This window comes from Ascaphus truei, chromosome 13, assembly GCF_040206685.1.
Source record: "Ascaphus truei isolate aAscTru1 chromosome 13, aAscTru1.hap1, whole genome shotgun sequence".
NCBI lineage: Eukaryota > Metazoa > Chordata > Amphibia > Anura > Ascaphidae > Ascaphus > Ascaphus truei.
Genome location: NC_134495.1, coordinates 42870492 through 42898253, shown reverse-complemented (window position 1 = coordinate 42898253; position 27762 = coordinate 42870492). Strand labels below are relative to the sequence as shown.

At 41.8% G+C, this 27762-nt stretch overlaps 1 protein-coding gene across 1 annotated transcript; it reads left to right on the top strand.

The window, feature by feature from the left end:
* Positions 1 to 2591: 2591 nt before the first annotated feature.
* On the top strand, positions 2592 to 4067 carry LOC142464545 (uncharacterized). The gene is made up of 2 exons (XM_075567917.1): positions 2592 to 2730; positions 3096 to 4067. Exons 1-2 carry the CDS (start codon positions 2634 to 2636, stop codon positions 3815 to 3817), a joined length of 819 nt encoding a protein of 272 aa, XP_075424032.1. The 5' UTR covers positions 2592 to 2633; the 3' UTR covers positions 3818 to 4067.
* The last annotated feature ends 23695 nt before the right edge of the window (positions 4068 to 27762 follow it).

The following is a 27762-nucleotide window of genomic DNA, read 5'->3' as shown; positions in this document are numbered from 1 at the left end:
GAGCGTGGGAGAGAGAGAGAGAGCGTGGGAGAGAGAGAGAGAGCGTGGGAGAGAGAGAGAGCGTGGGAGAGCGCGTGGGAGAGCGCGTGGGAGAGCGCGTGGGAGAGAGCGTGGGAGAGCGCGTGGGAGAGCGCATGGGAGAGCGCGTGGGAGAGCGCGTGGGAGAGAGCGTGGGAGAGAGAGAGAGTGGGAGTGCTGGTGCTGGGAGTAGGAGTGCTGTTGCTGGGAGTGGGAGTGCTGGGAGTGGGAGTGCTGGTGCAAGGAGTGCGAGTGCTGTTGCTGGGAGTGGGAGTGCTGCTGGTGGCGCAGTTGCTGATGGGGTGTCTGGTGGTGGCGTGCTTGCTGGTGGGCAGCTTTTGGAGTCTCTTCCATTGGAAGAAGGAGAGTCCAGTCAGCACCAGCCAAGCTCTGACCCTAAACCTGCTCGGAAGAAACGTGTGGAGAAGCCACGTAATCCTCGCTTCAATGACCAGGAAAATAGAGCTCTTGTCACTGGGATTCTGGAGCACTATGACAGTATCTATGGACATTTACTAGGTAAGTGTACCTTTACATTTATTCTTCAAATACATGTGATCCTAGGTCATCTGAGTTTTGTTCATATGCAAATATGGGTACAGAATATCTTTCTATGTTAATTAGTGTGGAAACACAGCTTTTTATCATGCGTTACAAGGACAACTAAACACAGGCTGTCAATTTGCCATAACTGCATACAATATGAATGCAAGCTTGCTTACATGTACAGGTTTAGTAGTGAATGCTCATGTGCTTCACATATTACACCTAAAATAGCATGTTTGCTATCTCTTGGAACAGCTAGCAGTGTAGGAAACTGGTGCTTGTATTATTATTAATTTACCTCATATATTTTCTATGTTTTTCAAGGGCGGACAAGTGCATCAAGCAGAAAAGAAATGTGGGACACAATAGTCATTGGTGTCAATGTGTGTGGGAATCATGTCAGGGACAAGCGGAATTGTCACAAGAGATTTGACGATATTAGGTCAAAATTAAAAAGGAAAATACAAGACCAACGCGTGCATGCTACTGGCACTGGAGGTGGGCCGACACCACAACGTCTGATATTAACTCCATTGGAGGAGCTGCTTCGGGGAAAATTACTTCCCATCGTCGTGGAGGGATTGGCTGGTGACCGTGATATTGGAATTTATCCCTCACAATTTCCACCAGGTGAGAAATATTACTGTACTAGGCGTGTCGTTGTTTAAAGTTATTTTGCATATTTCCGCAGCTTTTTATAGTGTCTTCCCAATATAAACATACCTACATCTATATATGTATATGTCTGTTTCTCTGTGTCTCATATATATATATATATATATATATATATATATATATATATATATATATATATGTGTGTGTGTGTGTGTGTCAAATTAGACATATCTGTTGTAGTCCTACTAAAAGCAGTAACTAATATACCACGTTGCATTGCGTGCTCATTTGCATGTGAATTCCCACAATGCTTTGCTGCATTGGAAGCAATTTATGGTGGGCAAAGATGGGGAACAACAGGGTAGCACACATGTGTAACACATGCTAATGAGAAATTATTACTAGCTACAGGTACAGAACATAAATATGTATAATATTATTGTGTATTTTATTTATTTTACTCCTACAAACACGACATTACTGCCTATTTTAAACATGCATCAAATATATTGCATGCAACGGCCTACAAACATCACTTGCACCAACACATCTATAGTTGTTTATGAAAAGGTCCATTTTTGCTTTATGTCATATACAGACAGCATAATGAGGCACACGTAGCATATGTTATGTCATTGTGTTCATAACTTAAACACTGCAGACGACTATTTAGCTCCTCTACCATTGTGTTAAAGCAGCTGCAATTAATATCTCATCACAGCATACACTTCAACAGAGGGGGTGGGGTTCAGCACACACACAAATTACAGGCTCATCTTAGAGTCAACTTAGTTCACACCATTTTCACCTGTTTGAAGTAATTGAAAGGTCTGGCTGATTAGGCTTTTTGGGGAAGGGAATACCGTTCTTACAACCTGACTAGCACAACTGAAGTTAATCACACTCATTTGAAAGCTTAACTCTAGCTACTAAATGCCCCAACAACTCATTAGTTATCAAACCGTACGTCACACATTAGTTCACTCATATCTATAGTTGAACTACTATCAACGACACATTATCACACACTGCATGTGTTGTCTTGTTGAGTGACAGCCACATTCAGGTGTGCCACATCTTCTATTAATGTACCACACATATCCTGTACCAAAAACAAAACTTTTTGCAATATGACCACCTTCATGATAACCATTGTGAATGTTCATCTCATGATAGTTATGTACATTATGATACTGATATGACTACACAACATATGATTTTTATGTACAAATGTAATCTATTTATCCTCACGCATTACTGCAGAAACATAGTATGTTGTATGTTAGGGAACTCAAAAGTTCTAAGTACACAGGCATGTACATTGTTATTACAACTATTTATGTTCACTTTCACAAACACATTTTCTGTTAAGGAACTGATGCTGTTAGGTACTCATAAATACAGAACATACAATAAGTGTTTGTTCAATATTTACACATGTAAATGTAAAACTAATGTTATTGTTATATATAGTTGCCCCTGGAGGACATGTGTCACCTGAGATGGAACAAGTGTCTTCACCTGGGTCATGCAGCTCAACACACCTAGATGGTGAGTGTATCAGTTGGTGGCCATATAATATGTGCACTTCTATATGTTATGTTGTCATGTTCATTATTTGTTTTGCACATCTTCTTTAAATAGGATTACTTAGTGTCAGTGAAAAGTAAGTGTAAGGCAACATGTATTGTGTTAGTGATGTTAACTATCATGTAGGACTTCTGAGTTTAGAGCAAGTTTTCATTCATTCATATTTCATACTGAGTCCAAACATTATTCGTAAGTCAAGGTAGTTTTTAATGTGAGGTTATAAAACGTATGGAAACATGTTAGGTGTTACTTATGACACAGTAGAATTACATAGTAACACAGCAGAGATTAACATGCCATTTAATAATGTGTACATTTATTTTTAGAACATGATGATGAGGATGATGATGATGATGATGCCGCCATAGACACAGAAATACAATCAAGTGAGCATGAAGAGGTTCCAATTGAAACTGTTTTACCGCCAAATCGTCCATCAACTACCACATACGATGCAATTGTAGCTTCTGAGGGAAAAATTGTGGAAGCAGAAAATCGTCGCCATTCTGACCTGATGACAGTGCTGGAAAGGATGATTGCACTGCAGGAAGAAACAGTATCACAATTGGCACATCTCCACAGAGTCTTCATTGAAGTGCCTAAACAGTTGCAAAAAATCAACACCTCATTCGAAGCATTAGTTGTTCAGCAAACCCAAGCAAATTACTTGAGAATGACTAATGTACCACAATTCAACTTCAACACCTCACAGGCAGGATCCTTAGATGCTGGTCAGTTTTCACCACATGCATCTGATCTTCATTCCCCAGGTCCGAATGTTACCGGTCAAGTAGCAGACATTGCTGTGCAGGTTCCTGACGACATCCTACCGCTGCCATCTGTACAAAATCAGCAGCTGACACCTACAAAGGAGGCGACAAAAACAAAACAGCACAAGCAGTTACTACTGACCAGTTTTTGGACACAAACAAAAAAAGACACACATGAATCAGACCAACCATCACTTGTGCAGTGTCTACCAACTTGCTCACATGTGTCAGTGGGCACAAGCCCTGTCCGTGAACAGTCACTGCCCAAAGCCCTGTAGGTGAGTCACTGCCCAAAAGCCCTGTAGGTGAGTCACTGCCCAAAAGCCCTGTAGGTGAACAGTCACTGCCCAAAAGCCCTGTCGGTGAACAGTCACTGCCCAAAAGCCCTGTAGTTGAGTCACTGGCCACAAGCCCTGCCCGTGAAGTGCCAGAGGCCACTCAAAGTGGCTCTGTTGTGGCTAAAGTTGTTGCAAAACGAAAAAGGAAAATGCAAGAGACAACAAGCAGGCCTGTTACTCGCTCTCAAAAGGAACAAAAAAAATAAATGTTATAATTCACTAAATATGTCTTTGGCCTTGTTTTGTTGACTTCAGATTATCTAATTAATATTGTATGTACACTGGCGACACACTTTATTCGAGCTCGGCTAGTCCCACGAATTCGGGTATACCCGGGTGTATTGAGGTTTGTGACTGTTTTCTGCCCGAGTGCATTGAGGTATTTTCCAGGCAGGGATTGAAGCATTTTATTCCCGCTGGCTGCAATACTGCACAGTATATATATATATACTGCATTACAATTCATGAATTTATGCCATCTGGTAGACACGCGAAGCATTGCAGCCTATTAAATCCTAATCATTATCATTTAACAGATCAGCCGCCCGTCAGCCAGGCATGAACCCAGGCTGGGAAGGCAAACGCAACGGGGCTTGTCAGAGGTGAGGAGCGGCGCATTCCAGGTATCTGCCAGGTACATACTGGGTATTTGCTCGAATAAAGTGTGTCGGTGCAGTATGCTGAAGACTGTGTTGTTTCCAAACTTTCAAGTATGTTCTTGTACACGTGAAGTTTTGGAAATGTTAACAGTCCTAATTAATGAATAGTGTTATAAATATTGATGTATTAATCGTCTGTTCAGTAATGGTCCAGCAGGAGCCAGTTGCTATGTTTAGAGAAGCTGCCATTGACTTACCTGCAAAACATTGTATTTGGGTGTGTTACTTGATGTAATCATTGCATGTGCATATTATTCACATGCAATTAAAAACACACATCTATTTAACTGCAAACATCTTTCTTGTCCGTGTACAGCAGGATTATGTGTAAAATATTACTTACCTTGGCCTTGCTTGCCCATTGTAATGTTGTCCTTTAATCATTTATGTGTTCGTGTTTCAAGAACATCTCTGAATGTATACTAATAAATATGTAGTATGTATGGATATATGTACACACACACACACACACACACAGTGTGTGTGTGTATGTATATATAGTACTATGTAAACTGGTATATATGTATTTACAAAAAAAATACACTTCATGCTTCCTTGTGAAAAGACACTATTTTTATAATACAGGCCTAATGTTTGAGAACTATACTAACTGTGAGCCTCTAACAGTATTGGGCTCAAACAAATGTTTATTACTTAATTCACTCATGTTTATCACCATTTAAATAGGTTTCATACAAGGCCTACTTACTGCCATCAATATGTTGTGTGTACTCCTGCATATTTTATATATATATTTATATATATATATATATATATATATATATATATATATATATATATATATATAGAAACCCTGTCTTCCCATAAGAGAAGGCACAATAGCAGCAACACTCAGATAAAGCAAAAAGACATGTATTAGCAGTTACAAAACAGCACACTATAAACCCAACGTTTCGGTCCTAGGCAGGACCTTCCTCAGGGGGGTGCTACCAGACAATGACACCCAGAGAACATATATACCCCATAGTTCACCATGTGAGGACAATTAGAGGCAGCTAATTGTACAATCCTGGAGCTCCACGAGTGCAATCAGTGTATGAGGTAGTACGGCGGCCATCTTGGAAAGCAGGAGACAGAGCAATGTATGCTATCTCACATGGGCAGATGAGTACAGGCTCCCCCGGTGGACAAAAAAATCCTAGCGTCCAATGTTGCTAGGAAACGCATGTGTGGCGTCATAAAGTCCTGGGAAGTCAGCTCAAAGTAAAGTTGCGCATGTGCAAGGCTCTCTGACAGCACCAGAACGTCACGCCGATCTGGTACCCCATTCAGTGTCAATTGCATCAGTGTGGCAGCTCCCTAAAGAAAATGACAGTGAAGGAACAAGTGAATCAACACATAAGGGGAATAAAAACAATTTCCAGAGCTGAGGGTGACTGTTTAGATGGCAAGGGGAGGGAGGGCAAGGGGAGGGAGGGAGGGCAAGGGGAGGGAGGGATAACAAGGGAAAGGAGGAGGTAGAGCAAAAGCATGCATATAAATTAGGCAATTGTAAATGGCATACTGGCTAAATATTAATATTCAGTACTGCACCATTGGGTAACAATATTGCAAAGTCCTGGCGATGGAAACCTAATTGAGAGCATCTATGCATTACTGAAGAGAAAAGGACACAGAACAAAAATTCAAAAGATGCAATCACAAAAAACATCCTAATTTGAAATCTTCATTTAGTCCTCGCGGAGCCATTGTGTTCAGTTCAAAAATCATGCGAGTTTCAAGTTGTAACAGCAATTTGCCCCTGTCTCCTCCACGGGGGCCAGCATGTGCTTGCATGATGGGCATGCATCGTAGCGTTGCCAAGCTATGCTTGTGATCTTTAAAATGTCTCGCTACCGGTTGCAGTTTGAGATCCTCATTATTCGTACTGTCAAGTAATGCCTTCCTGATGGAGGAGCGGTGCAAGCTCATACGCTCCTTCAACATACGTGTGGTTTTACCAATATAATACAGGTCACATGGACACCGGATGATGTATACAACGAATTTACTCTCACAGTTCATGTAATCCTTTATTTTAATGGCTTTTCCACTGTGTGGATGGACAAAGCTTTTCCCCAATATCATGTGTTGACAGTTTATACAGCCATGACATTTGTGTACACCGGGAGTTTTGGAGAGCCAATTCGTAGGGCTGGCATACTTGGATACCGGATCTGCCTGTGTCAATAGGTCACCTATGTTTTGCCCCCTGCGGTAACAGAATAATGGTGGTTTGGTGAAGGTTTTCCCAATTCTTTTGTCGTTTTCCAAGATGTGCCAGTGTTTCGTGATACTTCTACGAATAGTACATGATGAAGTACTAAAAGTGGTATTAATCCCAAAACGATCTGAAGTGCTGGTTTGGATGGTTGGTTTGAGGAGTTGATCACGGGAAAACCTTCTTGCCTTGGCTAAGGCCTCTTTGACCTCTTTGTGGTTATAACCTCTTGCAAGGAACCTGTGTGTCATACACTGTAGCGCTTCCTCACACTCGTCACTCCTACTGGTGATCCTCAAGACCCTAAGAAATTGAGAATACGGCAACCCCTTCTTCAGAGCAACAGGGTGGTGACTACTGGCCAGAAGTAGGGTATTTCTGTCCATTGCTTTATGATGAATCTTCGTCAGCAGCCGGGTAGGTCCCTTGTAAACAACAGTGTCAAGAAAGACGATCTGCTCATTGCTGTAGTTGAGGGTAAATCTTATGTTTGATGGAATAGAATTCAGGTATTCCAAAAATTGCAACAGGTCTGCTTCAGAGCCATCCCATATCAGGAACAGATCGTCAATATATCTCATATATGTCCTGATATTATTAGCATATGGGGAATCATACAGGATATGGGTTTGTTCATATTGGGACATAAACAGATTGGCATACGATGGGCCATGTTAGACCCCATCGCTGTGCCCATACATTGTAGAAAGAAAAGCCATTAAAATAAAGGATTACATGAACTGTGAGAGTAAATTCGTTGTATACATCATCCGGTGTCCATGTGACCTGTATTATATTGGTAAAACCACACGTATGTTGAAGGAGCGTATGAGCTTGCACCGCTCCTCCATCAGGAAGGCATTACTTGACAGTACGAATAATGAGGATCTCAAACTGCAACCGGTAGCGAGACATTTTAAAGATCACAAGCATAGCTTGGCAACGCTACGATGCATGCCCATCATGCAAGCACATGCTGGCCCCCGTGGAGGAGACAGGGGCAAATTGCTGTTACAACTTGAAACTCGCATGATTTTTGAACTGAACACAATGGCTCCGCGAGGACTAAATGAAGATTTCAAATTAGGATGTTTTTTGTGATTGCATCTTTTGAATTTTTGTTCTGTGTCCTTTTCTCTTCAGTAATGCATAGATGCTCTCAATTAGGTTTCCATCGCCAGGACTTTGCAATATTGTTACCCAATGGTGCAGTACTGAATATTAATATTTAGCCAGTATGCCATTTACAATTGCCTAATTTATATGCATGTTTTTGCTCTACCTCCTCCTTTCCCTTGTTATCCCTCCCTCCCCTTGCCCTCCCTCCCTCCCCTTGCCCTCCCTCCCCTTGCCATCTAAACAGTCACCCTCAGCTCTGGAAATTGTTTTTATTCCCCTTATGTGTTGATTCACTTGTTCCTTCACTGTCATTTTCTTTAGGGAGCTGCCACACTGATGCAATTGACACTGAATGGGGTACCAGATCGGCGTGACGTTCTGGTGCTGTCAGAGAGCCTTGCACATGCGCAACTTTACTTTGAGCTGACTTCCCAGGACTTTATGACGCCACACATGCGTTTCCTAGCAACATTGGACGCTAGGATTTTTTTGTCCACCGGGGGAGCCTGTACTCATCTGCCCATGTGAGATAGCATACATTGCTCTGTCTCCTGCTTTCCAAGATGGCCGCCGTACTACCTCATACACTGATTGCACTCGTGGAGCTCCAGGATTGTACAATTAGCTGCCTCTAATTGTCCTCACATGGTGAACTATGGGGTATATATGTTCTCTGGGTGTCATTGTCTGGTAGCACCCCCCTGAGGAAGGTCCTGCCTAGGACCGAAACGTTGGGTTTATAGTGTGCTGTTTTGTAACTGCTAATACATGTCTTTTTGCTTTATCTGAGTGTTGCTGCTTTTGTGCCTTCTCTTATGGGAAGACAGGGTTTCTATATTGATTTCTATGGAGCATGCACCTTGACTTTACATTTGTTGCTTGGAGTGCTGGCTGCTGCTTTTTGTTATATATATATATATATATATATATATATATATATATATATATATATATATATATACACAATATACATATAGTACAATATACACTTTATATACATATATATTTATGAGAGAGATATATTTATATATATATATATACACACGTACTTAAACTGATGCAGACAGGGAGTTAACCAGACTTTCAAATACACACAGAAATTTATGCGGAATTTTTTTTTTTCCTTTTGCAGGTGTGTGTATTTCATTATATGGCTGTGTAAGCACTATTTTCACACAGTGCTCTATTTTATTTTTCAAGAAACCACAATGTTACTTAATTAAAAGTCTAGGAATGTTGTGAGAAACGAGATAAAAAAATGATACATGTTTGTCAGACAAACGGCTATCAGAAACCACAAACGTTCAACCAATTCATTCTACATATCCAATTGGTGCTTCAAAAAAGGAGTAAAAGTTGATACTTTTTTTGACCTTGAAAAGGAAACACAGCAAATTGTTAGGCATTGACCACTTTCATTCTTATGAGTAAAGAACAGAGACCTGCACACATCTTTTGTGTTAATCTGCAATGGCTGATGAATTCGTAAAGAATATGAATCCGCACAGAGGGTATAAATTCATGATAGCAGAAGCGATTTTGTCCACTTGCGGACACAAAGCGAACACACATCAAATCTATGATTTGATTCGAGCCAAGTATCCTTATTACCAAGAACGTGGGCATGCGCGCAATTTTAATTCCTCAGTAAGATTCACTTTATCAACTAATGACTGTTTTGAACGTGTGCAGGATAAGCTAGAAGACAGGTATGGTTTCTGGAAGATTGCCAAGGAAAAACATTTCACCGTGAAAGAGGGCACACATATTGTGCTTAATGGCATATTTATTCCTAATGCCAATAGCAATGGATCCGCTACTACTGTTCCGTGTGAATCGATACCTGCTGCAATATCTGCACCCTCCATTCCTGAAACCCACATTGTACAAGAACATAACTACTATGATTATGTACCAAGCCTTTCAGCTGAATATGCATTGGAATGGGTACCCGAAGAAATGAACCTACCTCCGGACCAATTGTTTGAAGAAAGCAGTGGCGATTCCTATGAGCGCTTCATGGAGGAGATGTGTGTCATACTGGATTCAGCGTTTGGGTCAAGCGTGGATGAAAATGCCTTGCATTTCTGGAGCGACCAGTTGCAGGCAGACGAAGAGTTAATTCTAGAAGAATGGTAAATATAACAATCGTTATGCGTTGACTCTGCGTTTAAATTTTTTTTTTTTTGTAACTACCATTTTCACTTTCAATGCGTGGATACAGCGTAACATTGCAGACTGCATAACATGTAGTGATCACAAACAAATTGTTTCCTAATACAATATAGTAGAACCTGAAAGAGTAGTACACATTGCTGACGGAATAAATATACGTACTTTCCTATCCCTTTAAACATATTAGCAACATTTTACCATAACTCTAACACATACCTGTTTTGTTATCATGCAACATCTACAAAATAAAAAACCGGGTCCACCACGTATGACGTGGGACCCTTGTCATGGGCCAAGGCGTCCTTAAAAAGGATTACGGATGTAAGTCCCGCCCCCAAGCGACATGCGCGCCTCAAAGCCTATTGGCTGTCTTGTTTTGTTATAATAACGGTAACTGCAGTGTGTCATGCGTGCGGCTCAGTGTTTGTAGGCGTACACTGGGCGTTAGCCGAATGTTAATTGAGTGGGAGGAGTGTTAGCGTGCGTTTCACGCTGGCTTAACATGACGTCACACGTATTGCATTTGCGCATTGTGTTATCGGCCGTGCTTTCTGTCCAAACACGTCTGTTTAAAAAGAATACAGATGTACTCGTTTAGAACGAATGTAGTTTCGTCTTCATTGTATTTGAAATAAAGATTTTATGTTTACTGGTATTTTCAACATGTATTGAACGCACAACGTACGCATTGGTTTGCACATGCGCTAACAGTTAGTCAACCCAAGCGTGAAGTGCGTGCGCACACTAAGATGTGCGCGCACATTTTTCAGTATACAGGCAACGTTCACTTCATATACATAGTTATGCCTGCTACTACTTTAATGAAAGATTACATACTGATGTACACTTGTACTTCTAACATATAAGTGACTGACGTGTGTATCTACACAATCATATAGAGCTGCGTAACGCGTTGTCACGGATACATATCTAGTAAGGTGCCATCTTTGACCATCATGTGTTTGCTGTATTTCAGAGATGTCGGGGAAGATACAATCGGATCAATGTATGATTTCAGAAGAGTCTACCTTTATATGAGATGATTGTGAGGAGGAGCCACCGACTACTATACTACATATGGAACTAATTTTATATTGCTTGCAGCGCTTATTAACAAACAATTAAAAATGTGATACCCTTATGCCTATATTGCATAAGCACTTAATTAACATAATGATGTTGAAAAACAGTGCCTCATGAATTTTTCTTGAGTGTTCTTTAATTACTACTAACATTTTATGGCATGGTGTGTTTTATATATAACAACCATTCCCACTCTGCTAACACATTTGTGTATTCTATTGTGTAATGGAACGTATGACTGTCGAAACTATGTAACAATAATAATAATAATAATATGAGCATGTTCATGTATAGCGCTGCTAGTTGTACGCAGCGCTTTACAGACACATTTTTCAGGCTGAGGTGCCTGGCCCGTGGAACTTACAATTTATTTTTTGCCGCCTGAGGCACAGGGAGATAAAGTGACTTGCCCAAGGTCACAAGGAGCCGACACCGGGAATTGAACCAGACTCCCCTGCTTCAAACTCTCAGTGCCAGTGTGTGTCTTTACTCACTGAGCCACTCCTTCTCCCAATGTAAAGGACACTTACAACCAACTAGCCATTTCTTGATAAAAATCTCTTGTTACATGGGTATGTTGATAAAATGGTTTGGGACTGTAGCAAATAATGTTATTGGCTAGATGTTGTGGTCCCCTCCAATGCATGATGTTCTGAATATTACATCAACATCATGTAATGAAGTACGTTTCTGTGTATATTTCATTTACCTAACTAACTATAGTTTACTGTGTTTATTAAACGTTATATAAATAAATAGTACAGTGAATATGATGCTATAAGCTACCATAATAAACCTGCTGTTCTCATTTGTCGATGTTATACATGGATCCTACACAAATTGATACAGACACAAACAGTTGTGTTAAAAAGTGTGCCTATGCTAATGTGCACGTGATTGACGTTTATATTTAGAGAATACTTGATAATTATCATCATGATAATGATGAAGTGACGTGAATTACATTCCAAAAATATTACCAACATTCTAATTGTGGGAAATTATAAATGCTACATTACAGTAACATTTGGGACAAAATTGTGGTTTTGTTTACACTTTGCCACTTGTTACATGTAGGTCACATCCACACACGTGTGACTTATACATAAACATGTGTCAAATTTTAATTAATGTTGCCTATTAATTTCTAGCATTAATAATCACCTACATTGCAAAATATAAGATGTACTACGCATTGTTGTGATTACAGGCATTCATGCATGGAGTGTTATGATCACTCAATTGCATCCGTGATGAATGATCTCCCGTAAGTAAACAAATAAGTACAGTTATCCCCTTTTCTCCAAACACATCTATATTACATTAATGGAATTTATAAGGGAACATACATAAAATGTGATGAAATGGGAGTAATCATTTTCTAATACAATGCACATGAAACCTCAATAGTAGCTACATGCATGTACATGATACAGAAAGTACATGTATGTTACATTTTTCTTTAAACCAATATGTTGGGTTTTCACTTCAAATACTTATACGAATATTGTGGTAGGCACATCTTATGCCAGATGTCAGCAAATATACATACCATGATCAGTCATACTGGAGATATACCTATAATGCAATGGAACAATATGTAAATTGCAAACATTGACATGCCATCTTCAGTACCGTAAGCAACACAGCAAAGTGTGTATTTGCTGTTCAATGTGCAACACCATGTATATTTAATGACATTCAACATGTAAAGCAGCCTGGTGTACACATCATCTGGATGTACATGTTACACTGCACCAATACCATTGTATGTAAGCATACTAGAATAATGAATGACTATGGGCATACTATGTGTATTGTCTTTGCATAAGGAACAACACAATGCTAAAATATTAGTGCTTTGTTACCCCAGTTGTATTCACATACACACAACTAATGTACAATGGAAGAGGGATTATATAACCTGTGCAACAATAACATACCGGTGCCACATCCCTTTGTGCACACAGCAGAGAAAAGAAAGGTGTGCAACCCATATTCATCTGTGTCCTAACAGAAGGTTATATAAAAAAACATTATTGTTAATATAACATAATTAAACTATAAAAGTAGTACTAGGTACATATCTGTTTTTACTTACAAGAAAAAAATGAATTGATGAGATTCTGGCGTGTCTGGCCACCACTGGCTGTTTGTTCATTTTCAGCAGCTACATGGGTGGGATGCTCGTCTACCAAAGGCTCAGCTAGGTCTGATTGTACATTGTGCCTGAGTGCAACATTGTGCAAAATGCAACAGGCAAGGATAATATCAGACACTTTTTGAGGCTTGTATAGAAGAGCACCACCAGTTCTGTCCAGACACCTAAATCTGGTCTTGAGTAGGCCAAATGTCCTCTCTATAACAGATCTTGTAGATATATGGGCTGCATTGTACCTCTCCTCTGCTTCAGTTTCAGGGTTTAGCACCGGAGTCAAGAGCCACGGCCTAATTCCGTATCCTGAGTCACCTATAATGAATGGAGCACACATAAGCTGACATTAGTGATCAAATTCTACAATGCCAACATTCCTAAAGAAAAATGTGTTTTGTGTTACTGCACCGACACACTTTATTCGAGCAAATACCCAGTATGTACCTGGCAGATACCTGGAATGCGCCGCTCCTCACCTCTGACAAGCCCCGTTGCGTTTGCCTTCCCAGCCTGGGTTCATGCCTGGCTGATGGGCGGCTGATCTGTTAAATGATAATGATTAGGATTTAATAGGCTGCAATGCTTCGCGTGTCTACCAGATGGCATAAATTCATGAATTGTAATGCAGTATATATATATATACTGTGCAGTATTGCAGTCAGCGGGAATAAAATGCTTCAATCCCTGCCTGGAAAATACCTCAATGCACTCGGGCAGAAAACAGTCACAAACCTCAATACACCCGGGTATACCCGAATTCGTGGGACTAGCCGAGCTCGAATAAAGTGTGTCGCCAGTGTATAACATCTAAATCTGTACTCACCCAGCAGCCAACCATGTTCAAAACGTCCCTCTTCGAACGCATGGAAGACTGAAGAGTTCCTCAGGATAGAGGAATCGTGACTGGAACCAGGGAATTTGGGTACCACATGCATTATCCTCATCGTGGCATCACATACCACCTGTACATTGAGTGAATGGTAGTGCTTACGATTGCAGTACACATGCTCACTCTGACTAGGTGCAATCAAAGCAACATGTGTGCAATCGATTGCACCCAGCACACATTGTATCCCTGCTATATTATAAAAGCCAGTCCTGACTTCCAGCCACTCTGTTGCCTCTGTAGGAAATTGAATATAATTCCTAGCGCGTCTATTTAGTGCATAGAGAAACTGGGTAAAGGCCCGCGAGAATGTAGATTGCGAGACCCCGCCCACTATGCCCACAGTTGTCTGGTATGACGCGGAAGCAAGATAATGTAATGAGCACAGCATTTTAACAAGCCCAGGGACTGCACGACCTCTGGCTGTGAAAAAATCTAAATCTCCCCTTATCTCCTAATAAAGAGATAAGATTGCTGCTGAACTCAAACGATAGCGACTTACTATCTCCTCCTCACTCATCCCATCTAACAGGGTTCTCTCCCTGTACACACGCGGACGAGGCACAAGTTGTCTCCTCTGTCTTCTCCTCTGATCTCCTGTCCCTCGGCCTGTCCCTCTCCCTGTCCCTGTCGTATCCGCGTGCCTGTCCCTGTCACTGTCCCTCGGTCTGTCCCTCCCTTGCCCTATATGATTCTCTTGATCAGCAAGCATGTCATAGAAAAGAATGTTCCTCCGTCTCCTAAACAATCGCAACATTTTGAAATGAGTAGCTGTGAATGAGCAGGTAATGGGCGTCCTTTAAATAGGTATGTGATGATGTCAGGTGACATAGTAAAATGCAAGGTGTTACATTAACATAATAAAGTACTTCTGTGGCAAGCTGTGTACAGTTGTTCTTAGAAGTATTTGTTGTGTGTATTCTGCAGGGAATGATGATATTTGCCAATGATGTGACGTGAAGCTTTGTACAAAGATTGCTTGAAAATAAATAGTGTAATGTGCAATGCATGTAAAACTTCTGAACGCAACAGTCAGTCATGTAATTAGACAAAAAGGCTGAGATTGACGTGGGAAAAGTTTGGTGTAACATGTGTAATTAGCCATGTTATTGTCACATGTTGACAACAATGAATTTTCGTGTGCATATGCATGCATTTCTGTAATGAGGATAGTTGCTATAGAATGAGTTTACAAGGTGTCACAATGATGAATTACAGTACATGTGTGTAGAAGTTAGGTTGAAGTGCTTGTAATGCAACGGTTACAATGTAAACATGCAATGTGATTGAGCGTCCAATAAGTGACGTCATGAAAATAGGGAGGACCAAAACTAGATGTAAACATGAGAATAAAGATGTACATGAACGTTTAAAGATGCGTCACACATTACAAGCATTGTGTAATGTAAAGGAACATGAATATACGGTGTATGTGTGACATGTGTAACATCATGTAAAGAATTGTCGCTCAGTTCAGTAAAATGTGTGATATGATGTGAGGTTCTCCTTTAAGAGTTGAGTATAGTTTTTTCCCTTGACACATCATCACATGATGAGTAATGTGACACGCAAAGGCTGAAAACATGTAAATGTACAATGTCATGCAAATAATACACGTCAGCTGTGACACAATGCAGGGAATGCCCCCACACTGTAATGCAAATGACGTTTGTATTGTGAGCAATGAAACGTAAACAGTATTGTACTGTTATACGTCACCGCTCCATAGATTCCATTGATGTACAGAAGATTTTTTTTTTCTAAGTGCAGTTCCGGCAGGCTTAGCGATCGTTCTCCCCTCCAAACTGCCAACTTTAGTTGGCGGGAGAAATTGGCCATAACATCTCAATTTCGTAGTGCCGATCAGCCCCGATAAGCTGATTTTGTTTCTTGAATCCAGCCGATTTAAAAAAGTGGCGATCAGTGGCGAAAACAGGCTTATCGGCAGCCGATTGGCCATAACAAAATTATCGGCTACGAAACCTGCCGAAATCAAGCACTTATCGGCGCTTACTGAATCTCAAACCCAATTTTGGCTATAAAATGCCGAAAAATACCTTATCAACGCTTACTGCATGAGGCCCTATGGCTGGTTGGAGACAGTCCGAACCACAAGTACCGGGTCCATGGTTCTGGGCGTATACTGGGGGGACGGGGACGACTCCCATTAACCCCTGACTATACCGGGGATACGCTTATCACAATGCCTTTCTGGTCTGTGCTGAAGCAGGGCATTCTGGCAGCCAAGTGGCTTGACCTTTATTGGTGAGCCTGGTTACCCCCTCTCGGAACTACAGACTTAGAAATCGCCAGCTCATATACAGTGCATAAAATATATTTATATATATACCCTTATACACCATTTTAATAAAAAATATCACAAAATTCTTCTAAGTCCCTCGGGAAGAGTGAAAGACGCGCACGTTCATTTTTTAGAGCTCCTAGACCTTCCTATAAGAAGTTAGCAAAAAAGTAGCTTCGAAAAACGCTTAGGTTAAGTTTCAGAGTTGCTTCTAATGTACCAAAGCTGGACTTAGACATAATTTCACTCTCACAACATTATGGCTGGTTGGAGACAGTCCGAACCACAAGTACCGGGTCCATGGTTCTGGGCGTATACTGGGGGGACGGGGACGACTCCCATTAACCCCTGACTATACCGGGGATACGCTTATCACAATGCCTTTCTGGTCTGTGCTGAAGCAGGGAATTCTGGCAGCCAAGTGGCTTGACCTTTATTAGTGAGCCTGGTTACCCCCTCTCGGAACTACAGACTTAGAAATCGCCAGCTCATATACAGTGCATAAAATATATTTATATATATACCCTTATACACCATTTTAATAAAAAATATCACAAAATTCTTCTAAGTCCCTCGGGAAGAGTGAAAGATGAGCACGTTCATTTTTAGAGCTCCTAGACCTTCCTATAAGAAGTTAGCAAAAAGTAGCTTCGAAAAACGCTTAGGTTAAGTTTCAGAGTTGCTTCTAATGTACCAAAGCTGGACTTAGACATAATTTCACTCTCACAACAGTATGGCTGGTTGGAGACAGTCCGAACCACAAGTACCGGGTCATTGGTTCTGGGCGTATACTGGGGGGACGGGGAAGACTCCCATTAACCCCTGACTATACCGGTGATACGCTTATCACAATGCCTTTCTGGTCTGTGCTGAAGCAGGGCATTCTGGCAGCCAAGTGGCTTGACCTTTATTAGTGAGCCTGGTTACCCCCTCTCGGAACTACAGACTTAGAAATCGCCAGCTCATATACAGTGCATAAAATATATTTATATATATACCCTTAAACACCATTTTAATAAAAAATATCACAAAATTCTTCTAAGTCCCTCGGGAAGAGTGAAAGATGCACACATTCATTTTCAGAGCTCCTAGACCTTCCTATAAGAAGTTAGCCAAAAAGTAGCTTCGAAAAACGCTTAGGTTAAGTTTGAGAGTTGCTTCTAATGTACCAAAGCTGGACTTAGACATAATTTCACTCTCACAACAGTATGGCTGGTTGGAGACAGTCCGAACCACAAGTACCGGGTCAATGGTTCTGGGCATATACTGGGGGGACGGGGACGACTCCCATTAACCCCTGACTATACCGGGGATACGCTTATCACAATGCCTTTCTGGTCTGTGCTGAAGCAGGGCATTCTGGCAGCCAAGTGGCTTGACCTTTATTAGTGAGCCTGGTTACCCCCTCTCGGAACCACAGACTTAGAAATCGCCAGCTCATATACAGTGCATAAAATATATTTATATATATACCCTTATACACCATTTTAATAAAAAATATCACAAAATTCTTCTAAGTCCCCCGGGAAGAGTGAAAGACGCGCACGTTCATTTTCAGAGCTCCTAGAACTTCCTATAAGAAGTTAGCCAAAAAGTAGCTTCGAAAAACGCTTAGATTAAGTTTCAGAGTTGCTTCTAATGTACCAAAGCTGGACTTAGACATAATTTCACTCTCACAACATTATGGCTGGTTGGAGACAGTCCGAACCACAAGTACCGGGTCCATGGTTCTGGGCGTATACTGGGGGGACGGGGACGACTCCCATTAACCCCTGACTATACCGGGGATACGCTTATCACAATGCCTTTCTGGTCTGTGCTGAAGCAGGGAATTCTGGCAGCCAAGTGGCTTGACCTTTATTAGTGAGCCTGGTTACCCCCTCTCGGAACTACAGACTTAGAAATCGCCAGCTCATATACAGTGCATAAAATATATTTATATATATACCCTTATACACCATTTTAATAAAAAATATCACAAAATTCTTCTAAGTCCCTCGGGAAGAGTGAAAGACGAGCACGTTCATTTTTAGAGCTCCTAGACCTTCCTATAAGAAGTTAGCAAAAAGTAGCTTCGAAAAACGCTTAGGTTAAGTTTCAGAGTTGCTTCTAATGTACCAAAGCTGGACTTAGACATAATTTCACTCTCACAACAGTATGGCTGGTTGGAGACAGTCCGAACCACAAGTACCGGGTCATTGGTTCTGGGCGTATACTGGGGGGACGGGGACGACTCCCATTAACCCCTGACTATACCGGTGATACGCTTATCACAATGCCTTTCTGGTCTGTGCTGAAGCAGGGCATTCTGGCAGCCAAGTGGCTTGACCTTTATTAGTGAGCCTGGTTACCCCCTCTCGGAACTACAGACTTAGAAATCGCCAGCTCATATACAGTGCATAAAATATATTTATATATATACCCTTAAACACCATTTTAATAAAAAATATCACAAAATTCTTCTAAGTCCCTCGGGAAGAGTGAAAGATGCACACATTCATTTTCAGAGCTCCTAGACCTTCCTATAAGAAGTTAGCCAAAAAGTAGCTTCGAAAAACGCTTAGGTTAAGTTTGAGAGTTGCTTCTAATGTACCAAAGCTGGACTTAGACATAATTTCACTCTCACAACAGTATGGCTGGTTGGAGACAGTCCGAACCACAAGTACCGGGTCAATGGTTCTGGGCATATACTGGGGGGACGGGGACGACTCCCATTAACCCCTGACTATACCGGGGATACGCTTATCACAATGCCTTTCTGGTCTGTGCTGAAGCAGGGCATTCTGGCAGCCAAGTGGCTTGACCTTTATTAGTGAGCCTGGTTACCCCCTCTCGGAACCACAGACTTAGAAATCGCCAGCTCATATACAGTGCATAAAATATATTTATATATATACCCTTATACACCATTTTAATAAAAAATATCACAAAATTCTTCTAAGTCCCCCGGGAAGAGTGAAAGACGCGCACGTTCATTTTCAGAGCTCCTAGAACTTCCTATAAGAAGTTAGCCAAAAAGTAGCTTCGAAAAACGCTTAGATTAAGTTTCAGAGTTGCTTCTAATGTACCAAAGCTGGACTTAGACATAATTTCACTCTCACAACATTATGGCTGGTTGGAGACAGTCCGAACCACAAGTACCGGGTCCATGGTTCTGGGCGTATACTGGGGGGACGGGGACGACTCCCATTAACCCCTGACTATACCGGGGATACGCTTATCACAATGACTTTCTGGTCTGTGCTGAAGCAGGGCATTCTGGCAGCCAAGTGGCTTGACCTTTATTAGTGAGCCTGGTTACCCCCTCTCGGAACTACAGACTTAGAAATCGCCAGCTCATATACAGTGCATAAAATATATTTATATATATACCCTTATACACCATTTTAATAAAAAATATCACAAAATTCTTCTAAGTCACTCGGGAAGAGTGAAAGACGCGCACGTTCATTTTCAGAGCTCCTACACCTTCCTATAAGAAGTTAGCCAAAAAGTAGCTTCGAAAAACGCTTAGGTTAAGTTTCAGAGTTGCTTCTAATGTACCAAAGCTGGACTTAGACATAATTTCACTCTCACAACATTATGGCTCTTTGGAGACAGTCCGAACCACAAGTACCGGGTCCATGGTTCTGGGCGTATACTGGGGGGACGGGGACGACTCCCATTAACCCCTGACTATACCGGGGATACGCTTATCACAATGACTTTCTGGTCTGTGCTGAAGCAGGGCATTCTGGCAGCCAAGTGGCTTGACCTTTATTGGTGACCCTGGTTACCCCCTCTCGGAACTACAGACTTAGAAATCGCCAGCTCATATACAGTGCATAAAATATATTTATATATATACCCTTATACACCATTTTAATAAAAAATATCACAAAATTCTTCTAAGTCCCTCGGGAAGAGTGAAAGACGCGCACGTTCATTTTTAGAGCTCCTAGACCTTCCTATAAGAAGTTAGCAAAAAAGTAGCTTCGAAAAACGCTTAGGTTAAGTTTCAGAGTTGCTTCTAATGTACCAAAGCTGGACTTAGACATAATTTCACTCTCACAACAGTATGGCTGGTTGGAGACAGTCCGAACCACAAGTACCGGGTCATTGGTTCTGGGCGTATACTGAGGGACGGGGACGACTCCCATTAACCCCTTACTATACCGGGGATACGCTTATCACAATGCCTTTCTGGTCTGTGCTGAAGCAGGGCATTCTGGCAGCCAAGTGGCTTGACCTTTATTAGTGAGCCTGGTTACCCCCTCTCGGAACCACAGACTTAGAAATCGCCAGCTCATATACAGTGCATAAAATATATTTATATATATACCCTTATACACCATTTTATTAAAAAATATCACAAAATTCTTCTAAGTCCCTCGGGAAGAGTGAAAGACGCGCACGTTCATTTTCAGAGCTCCTACACCTTCCTATAAGAAGTTAGCCAAAAAGTAGCTTCGAAAAACGCTTAGGTTAAGTTTCAGAGTTGCTTCTAATGTACCAAAGCTGGACTTAGACATAATTTCACTCTCACAACATTATGGCTCTTTGGAGACAGTCCGAACCACAAGTACCGGGTCCATAGTTCTGGGCGTATACTGGGGGGACGGGGACGACTCCCATTAACCCCTGACTATACCGGGGATACGCTTATCACAATGACTTTCTGATCTGTGCTGAAGCAGGGCATTCTGGCAGCCAAGTGGCTTGACCTTTATTAGTGAGCCTGGTTACCCCCTCTCGGAACTACAGACGTAGAAATCGCCAGCTCATATACAGTGCATAAAATATATTTATATATATACCCTTAAACACCATTTTAATAAAAAATATCACAAAATTCTTCTACTGTAAGTCCCTCGGGAAGAGTGAAAGACGCGCACGTTCATTTTCAGAGCTCCTAGACCTTCCTATAAGAAGTTAGCCAAAAAGTAGCTTCGAAAAACGCTTAGGTTAAGTTTCAGAGTTGCTTCTAATGTACCAAAGCTGGACTTAGACATAATTTCACTCTCACAACATTATGGCTCTTTGGAGACAGTCCGAACCACAAGTACCGGGTCCATGGTTCTGGGCGTATACTGGGGGGATGGGGACGACTCCCATTAACCCCTGACTATACCGGTGATACGCTTATCACAATGCCTTTCTGGTCTGTGCTGAAGCAGGGCATTCTGGCAGCCAAGTGGCTTGACCTTTATTAGTGAGCCTGGTTACCCCCTCTCGGAACTACAGACTTAGAAATCGCCAGCTCATATACAGTGCATAAAATATATTTATATATATACCCTTATACACCATTTTAATAAAAAATATCACAAAATTCTTTTAAGTCCCTTGGGAAGAGTGAAAGATGCACACATTCATTTTCAGAGCTCCTAGACCTTCCTATAAGAAGTTAGCCAAAAAGTAGCTTCGAAAAACGCTTAGGTTAAGTTTCAGAGTTGCTTCAAATGTACCAAAGCTGGACTTAGACATAATTTCACTCTCACAACATTATGGCTGGTTGGAGACAGTCCAAACCACAAGTACCGGGTCCATGGTTCTGGGCGTATACTGGGGGGACGGGGACGACTCCCATTAACCCCTGACTATACCGGGGATACGCTTATCACAATGACTTTCTGGTCTGTGCTGAAGCAGGGCATTCTGGCAGCCAAGTGGCTTGACCTTTATTGGTGACCCTGGTTACCCCCTCTCGGAACCACAGACTTAGAAATCGCCAGCTCATATACAGTGCATAAAATATATTTATATATATACCCTTATACACCATTTTAATAAAAAATATCACAAAATTCTTCTAAGTCCCTCGGGAAGAGTGAAAGACGCGCACGTTCATTTTTAGAGCTCCTAGACCTTCCTATAAGAAGTTAGCAAAAAAGTAGCTTCGAAAAACGCTTAGGTTAAGTTTCAGAGTTGCTTCTAATGTACCAAAGCTGGACTTAGACATAATTTCACTCTCACAACAGTATGGCTGGTTGGAGACAGTCCGAACCACAAGTACCGGGTCATTGGTTCTGGGCGTATACTGAGGGACGGGGACGACTCATATTAACCCCTTACTATACCGGGGATACGCTTATCACAATGCCTTTCTGGTCTGTGCTGAAGCAGGGCATTCTGGCAGCCAAGTGGCTTGACCTTTATTAGTGAGCCTGGTTACCCCCTCTCGGAACCACAGACTTAGAAATCGCCAGCTCATATACAGTGCATAAAATATATTTATATATATACCCTTATACACCATTTTAATAAAAAATATCACAAAATTCTTCTAAGTCCCTCGGGAAGAGTGAAAGACGCGCACGTTCATTTTCAGAGCTCCTAGACCTTCCTATAAGAAGTTAGCCAAAAAGTAGCTTCGAAAAACGCTTAGATTAAGTTTCAGAGTTGCTTCTAATGTACCAAAGCTGGACTTAGACATAATTTCACTCTCACAACATTATGGCTGGTTGGAGACAGTCCGAACCACAAGTACCGGGTCCATGGTTCTGGGCGTATACTGGGGGGACGGGGACGACTCCCATTAACCCCTGACTATACCGGGGATACGCTTATCACAATGCCTTTCTGGTCTGTGCTGAAGCAGGGCATTCTGGCAGCCAAGTGGCTTGACCTTTATTAGTGAGCCTGGTTACCCCCTCTCAGAACTACAGACTTAGAAATCGCCAGCTCATATACAGTGCATAAAATATATTTATATATATACCCTTATACACCATTTTAATAAAAAATATCACAAAATTCTTCTAAGTCCCTCGGGAAGAGTGAAAGACGAGCACGTTCATTTTTAGAGCTCCTAGACCTTCCTATAAGAAGTTAGCAAAAAAGTAGCTTCGAAAAACGCTTAGGTTAAGTTTCAGAGTTGCTTCTAATGTACCAAAGCTGGACTTAGACATAATTTCACTCTCACAACAGTATGGCTGGTTGGAGACAGTCCGAACCACAAGTACCGGGTCATTGGTTCTGGGCGTATACTGGGGGGTCGGGGACGACTCCCATTAACCCCTGACTATACCGGTGATACGCTTATCACAATGCCTTTCTGGTCTGTGCTGAAGCAGGGCATTCTGGCAGCCAAGTGGCTTGACCTTTATTAGTGAGCCTGGTTACCCCCTCTCGGAACTACAGACTTAGAAATCGCCAGCTCATATACAGTGCATAAAATATATTTATATATATACCCTTAAACACCATTTTAATAAAAAATATCACAAAATTCTTCTAAGTCCCTCGGGAAGAGTGAAAGATGCACACATTCATTTTCAGAGCTCCTAGACCTTCCTATAAGAAGTTAGCCAAAAAGTAGCTTCGAAAAACGCTTAGGTTAAGTTTCAGAGTTGCTTCTAATGTACCAAAGCTGGACTTAGACATAATTTCACTCTCACAACAGTATGGCTGGTTGGAGACAGTCCGAACCACAAGTACCGGGTCAATGGTTCTGGGCGTATACTGGGGGGACGGGGACGACTCCCATTAACCCCTGACTATACCGGGGATACGCTTATCACAATGCCTTTCTGGTCTGTGCTGAAGCAGGGCATTCTGGCAGCCAAGTGGCTTGACCTTTATTAGTGAGCCTGGTTACCCCCTCTCGGAACCACAGACTTAGAAATCGCCAGCTCATATACAGTGCATAAAATATATTTATATATATACCCTTATACACCATTTTAATAAAAAATATCACAAAATTCTTCTAAGTCCCCCGGGAAGAGTGAAAGACGCGCACGTTCATTTTCAGAGCTCCTAGAACTTCCTATAAGAAGTTAGCCAAAAAGTAGCTTCGAAAAACGCTTAGATTAAGTTTCAGAGTTGCTTCTAATGTACCAAAGCTGGACTTAGACATAATTTCACTCTCACAACATTATGGCTGGTTGGAGACAGTCCGAACCACAAGTACCGGGTCCATGGTTCTGGGCGTATACTGGGGGGACGGGGACGACTCCCATTAACCCCTGACTATACCGGGGATACGCTTATCACAATGACTTTCTGGTCTGTGCTGAAGCAGGGCATTCTGGCAGCCAAGTGGCTTGACCTTTATTAGTGAGCCTGGTTACCCCCTCTCGGAACTACAGACTTAGAAATCGCCAGCTCATATACAGTGCATAAAATATATTTATATATATACCCTTATACACCATTTTAATAAAAAATATCACAAAATTCTTCTAAGTCCCTCGGGAAGAGTGAAAGACGCGCACGTTCATTTTCAGAGCTCCTACACCTTCCTATAAGAAGTTAGCCAAAAAGTAGCTTCGAAAAACGCTTAGGTTAAGTTTCAGAGTTGCTTCTAATGTACCAAAGCTGGACTTAGACATAATTTCACTCTCACAACATTATGGCTCTTTGGAGACAGTCCGAACCACAAGTACCGGGTCCATAGTTCTGGGCGTATACTGGGGGGACGGGGACGACTCCCATTAACCCCTGACTATACCGGGGATACGCTTATCACAATGACTTTCTGATCTGTGCTGAAGCAGGGCATTCTGGCAGCCAAGTGGCTTGACCTTTATTAGTGAGCCTGGTTACCCCCTCTCGGAACTACAGACGTAGAAATCGCCAGCTCATATACAGTGCATAAAATATATTTATATATATACCCTTATACACCATTTTAATAAAAAATATCACAAAATTCTTCTACTGTAAGTCCCTCGGGAAGAGTGAAAGACGCGCACGTTCATTTTCAGAGCTCCTAGACCTTCCTATAAGAAGTTAGCCAAAAAGTAGCTTCGAAAAACGCTTAGGTTAAGTTTCAGAGTTGCTTCTAATGTACCAAAGCTGGACTTAGACATAATTTCACTCTCACAACATTATGGCTCTTTGGAGACAGTCCGAACCACAAGTACCGGGTCCATGGTTCTGGGCGTATACTGGGGGGACGGGGACGACTCCCATTAACCCCTGACTATACCGGTGATACGCTTATCACAATGCCTTTCTGGTCTGTGCTGAAGCAGGGCATTCTGGCAGCCAAGTGGCTTGACCTTTATTAGTGAGCCTGGTTACCCCCTCTCGGAACTACAGACTTAGAAATCGCCAGCTCATATACAGTGCATAAAATATATTTATATATATACCCTTATACACCATTTTAATAAAAAATATCACAAAATTCTTTTAAGTCCCTTGGGAAGAGTGAAAGATGCACACATTCATTTTCAGAGCTCCTAGACCTTCCTATAAGAAGTTAGCCAAAAAGTAGCTTCGAAAAACGCTTAGGTTAAGTTTCAGAGTTGCTTCAAATGTACCAAAGCTGGACTTAGACATAATTTCACTCTCACAACATTATGGCTTGTTGGAGACAGTCCGAACCACAAGTACCGGGTCCATGGTTCTGGGCGTATACTGGGGGGACGGGGACGACTCCCATTAACCCCTGACTATACCGGGGATACGCTTATCACAATGACTTTCTGGTCTGTGCTGAAGCAGGGCATTCTGGCAGCCAAGTGGCTTGACCTTTATTGGTGACCCTGGTTACCCCCTCTCGGAACCACAGACTTAGAAATCGCCAGCTCATATACAGTGCATAAAATATATTTATATATATACCCTTATACACCATTTTAATAAAAAATATCACAAAATTCTTCTAAGTCCCTCGGGAAGAGTGAAAGACGCGCACGTTCATTTTTAGAGCTCCTAGACCTTCCTATAAGAAGTTAGCAAAAAAGTAGCTTCGAAAAACGCTTAGGTTAAGTTTCAGAGTTGCTTCTAATGTACCAAAGCTGGACTTAGACATAATTTCACTCTCACAACAGTATGGCTGGTTGGAGACAGTCCGAACCACAAGTACCGGGTCATTGGTTCTGGGCGTATACTGAGGGACGGGGACGACTCCCATTAACCCCTTACTATACCGGGGATACGCTTATCACAATGCCTTTCTGGTCTGTGCTGAAGCAGGGCATTCTGGCAGCCAAGTGGCTTGACCTTTATTAGTGAGCCTGGTTACCCCCTCTCGGAACTACAGACTTAGAAATCGCCAGCTCATATACAGTGCATAAAATATATTTATATATATACCCTTATACACCATTTTAATAAAAAATATCACAAAATTCTTTTAAGTCCCTTGGGAAGAGTGAAAGATGCACACATTCATTTTCAGAGCTCCTAGACCTTCCTATAAGAAGTTAGCCAAAAAGTAGCTTCGAAAAACGCTTAGGTTAAGTTTCAGAGTTGCTTCAAATGTACCAAAGCTGGACTTAGACATAATTTCACTCTCACAACATTATGGCTTGTTGGAGACAGTCCGAACCACAAGTACCGGGTCCATGGTTCTGGGCGTATACTGGGGGGACGGGGACGACTCCCATTAACCCCTGACTATACCGGGGATACGCTTATCACAATGACTTTCTGGTCTGTGCTGAAGCAGGGCATTCTGGCAGCCAAGTGGCTTGACCTTTATTGGTGACCCTGGTTACCCCCTCTCGGAACCACAGACTTAGAAATCGCCAGCTCATATACAGTGCATAAAATATATTTATATATATACCCTTATACACCATTTTAATAAAAAATATCACAAAATTCTTCTAAGTCCCTCGGGAAGAGTGAAAGACGCGCACGTTCATTTTTAGAGCTCCTAGACCTTCCTATAAGAAGTTAGCAAAAAAGTAGCTTCGAAAAACGCTTAGGTTAAGTTTCAGAGTTGCTTCTAATGTACCAAAGCTGGACTTAGACATAATTTCACTCTCACAACAGTATGGCTGGTTGGAGACAGTCCGAACCACAAGTACCGGGTCATTGGTTCTGGGCGTATACTGAGGGACGGGGACGACTCCCATTAACCCCTTACTATACCGGGGATACGCTTATCACAATGCCTTTCTGGTCTGTGCTGAAGCAGGGCATTCTGGCAGCCAAGTGGCTTGACCTTTATTAGTGAGCCTGGTTACCCCCTCTCGGAACCACAGACTTAGAAATCGCCAGCTCATATACAGTGCATAAAATATATTTATATATATACCCTTATACACCATTTTAATAAAAAATATCACAAAATTCTTCTAAGTCCCTCGGGAAGAGTGAAAGACGCGCACGTTCATTTTCAGAGCTCCTAGACCTTCCTATAAGAAGTTAGCCAAAAAGTAGCTTCGAAAAACGCTTAGATTAAGTTTCAGAGTTGCTTCTAATGTACCAAAGCTGGACTTAGACATAATTTCACTCTCACAACATTATGGCTGGTTGGAGACAGTCCGAACCACAAGTACCGGGTCCATGGTTCTGGGCGTATACTGGGGGGACGGGGACGACTCCCATTAACCCCTGACTAT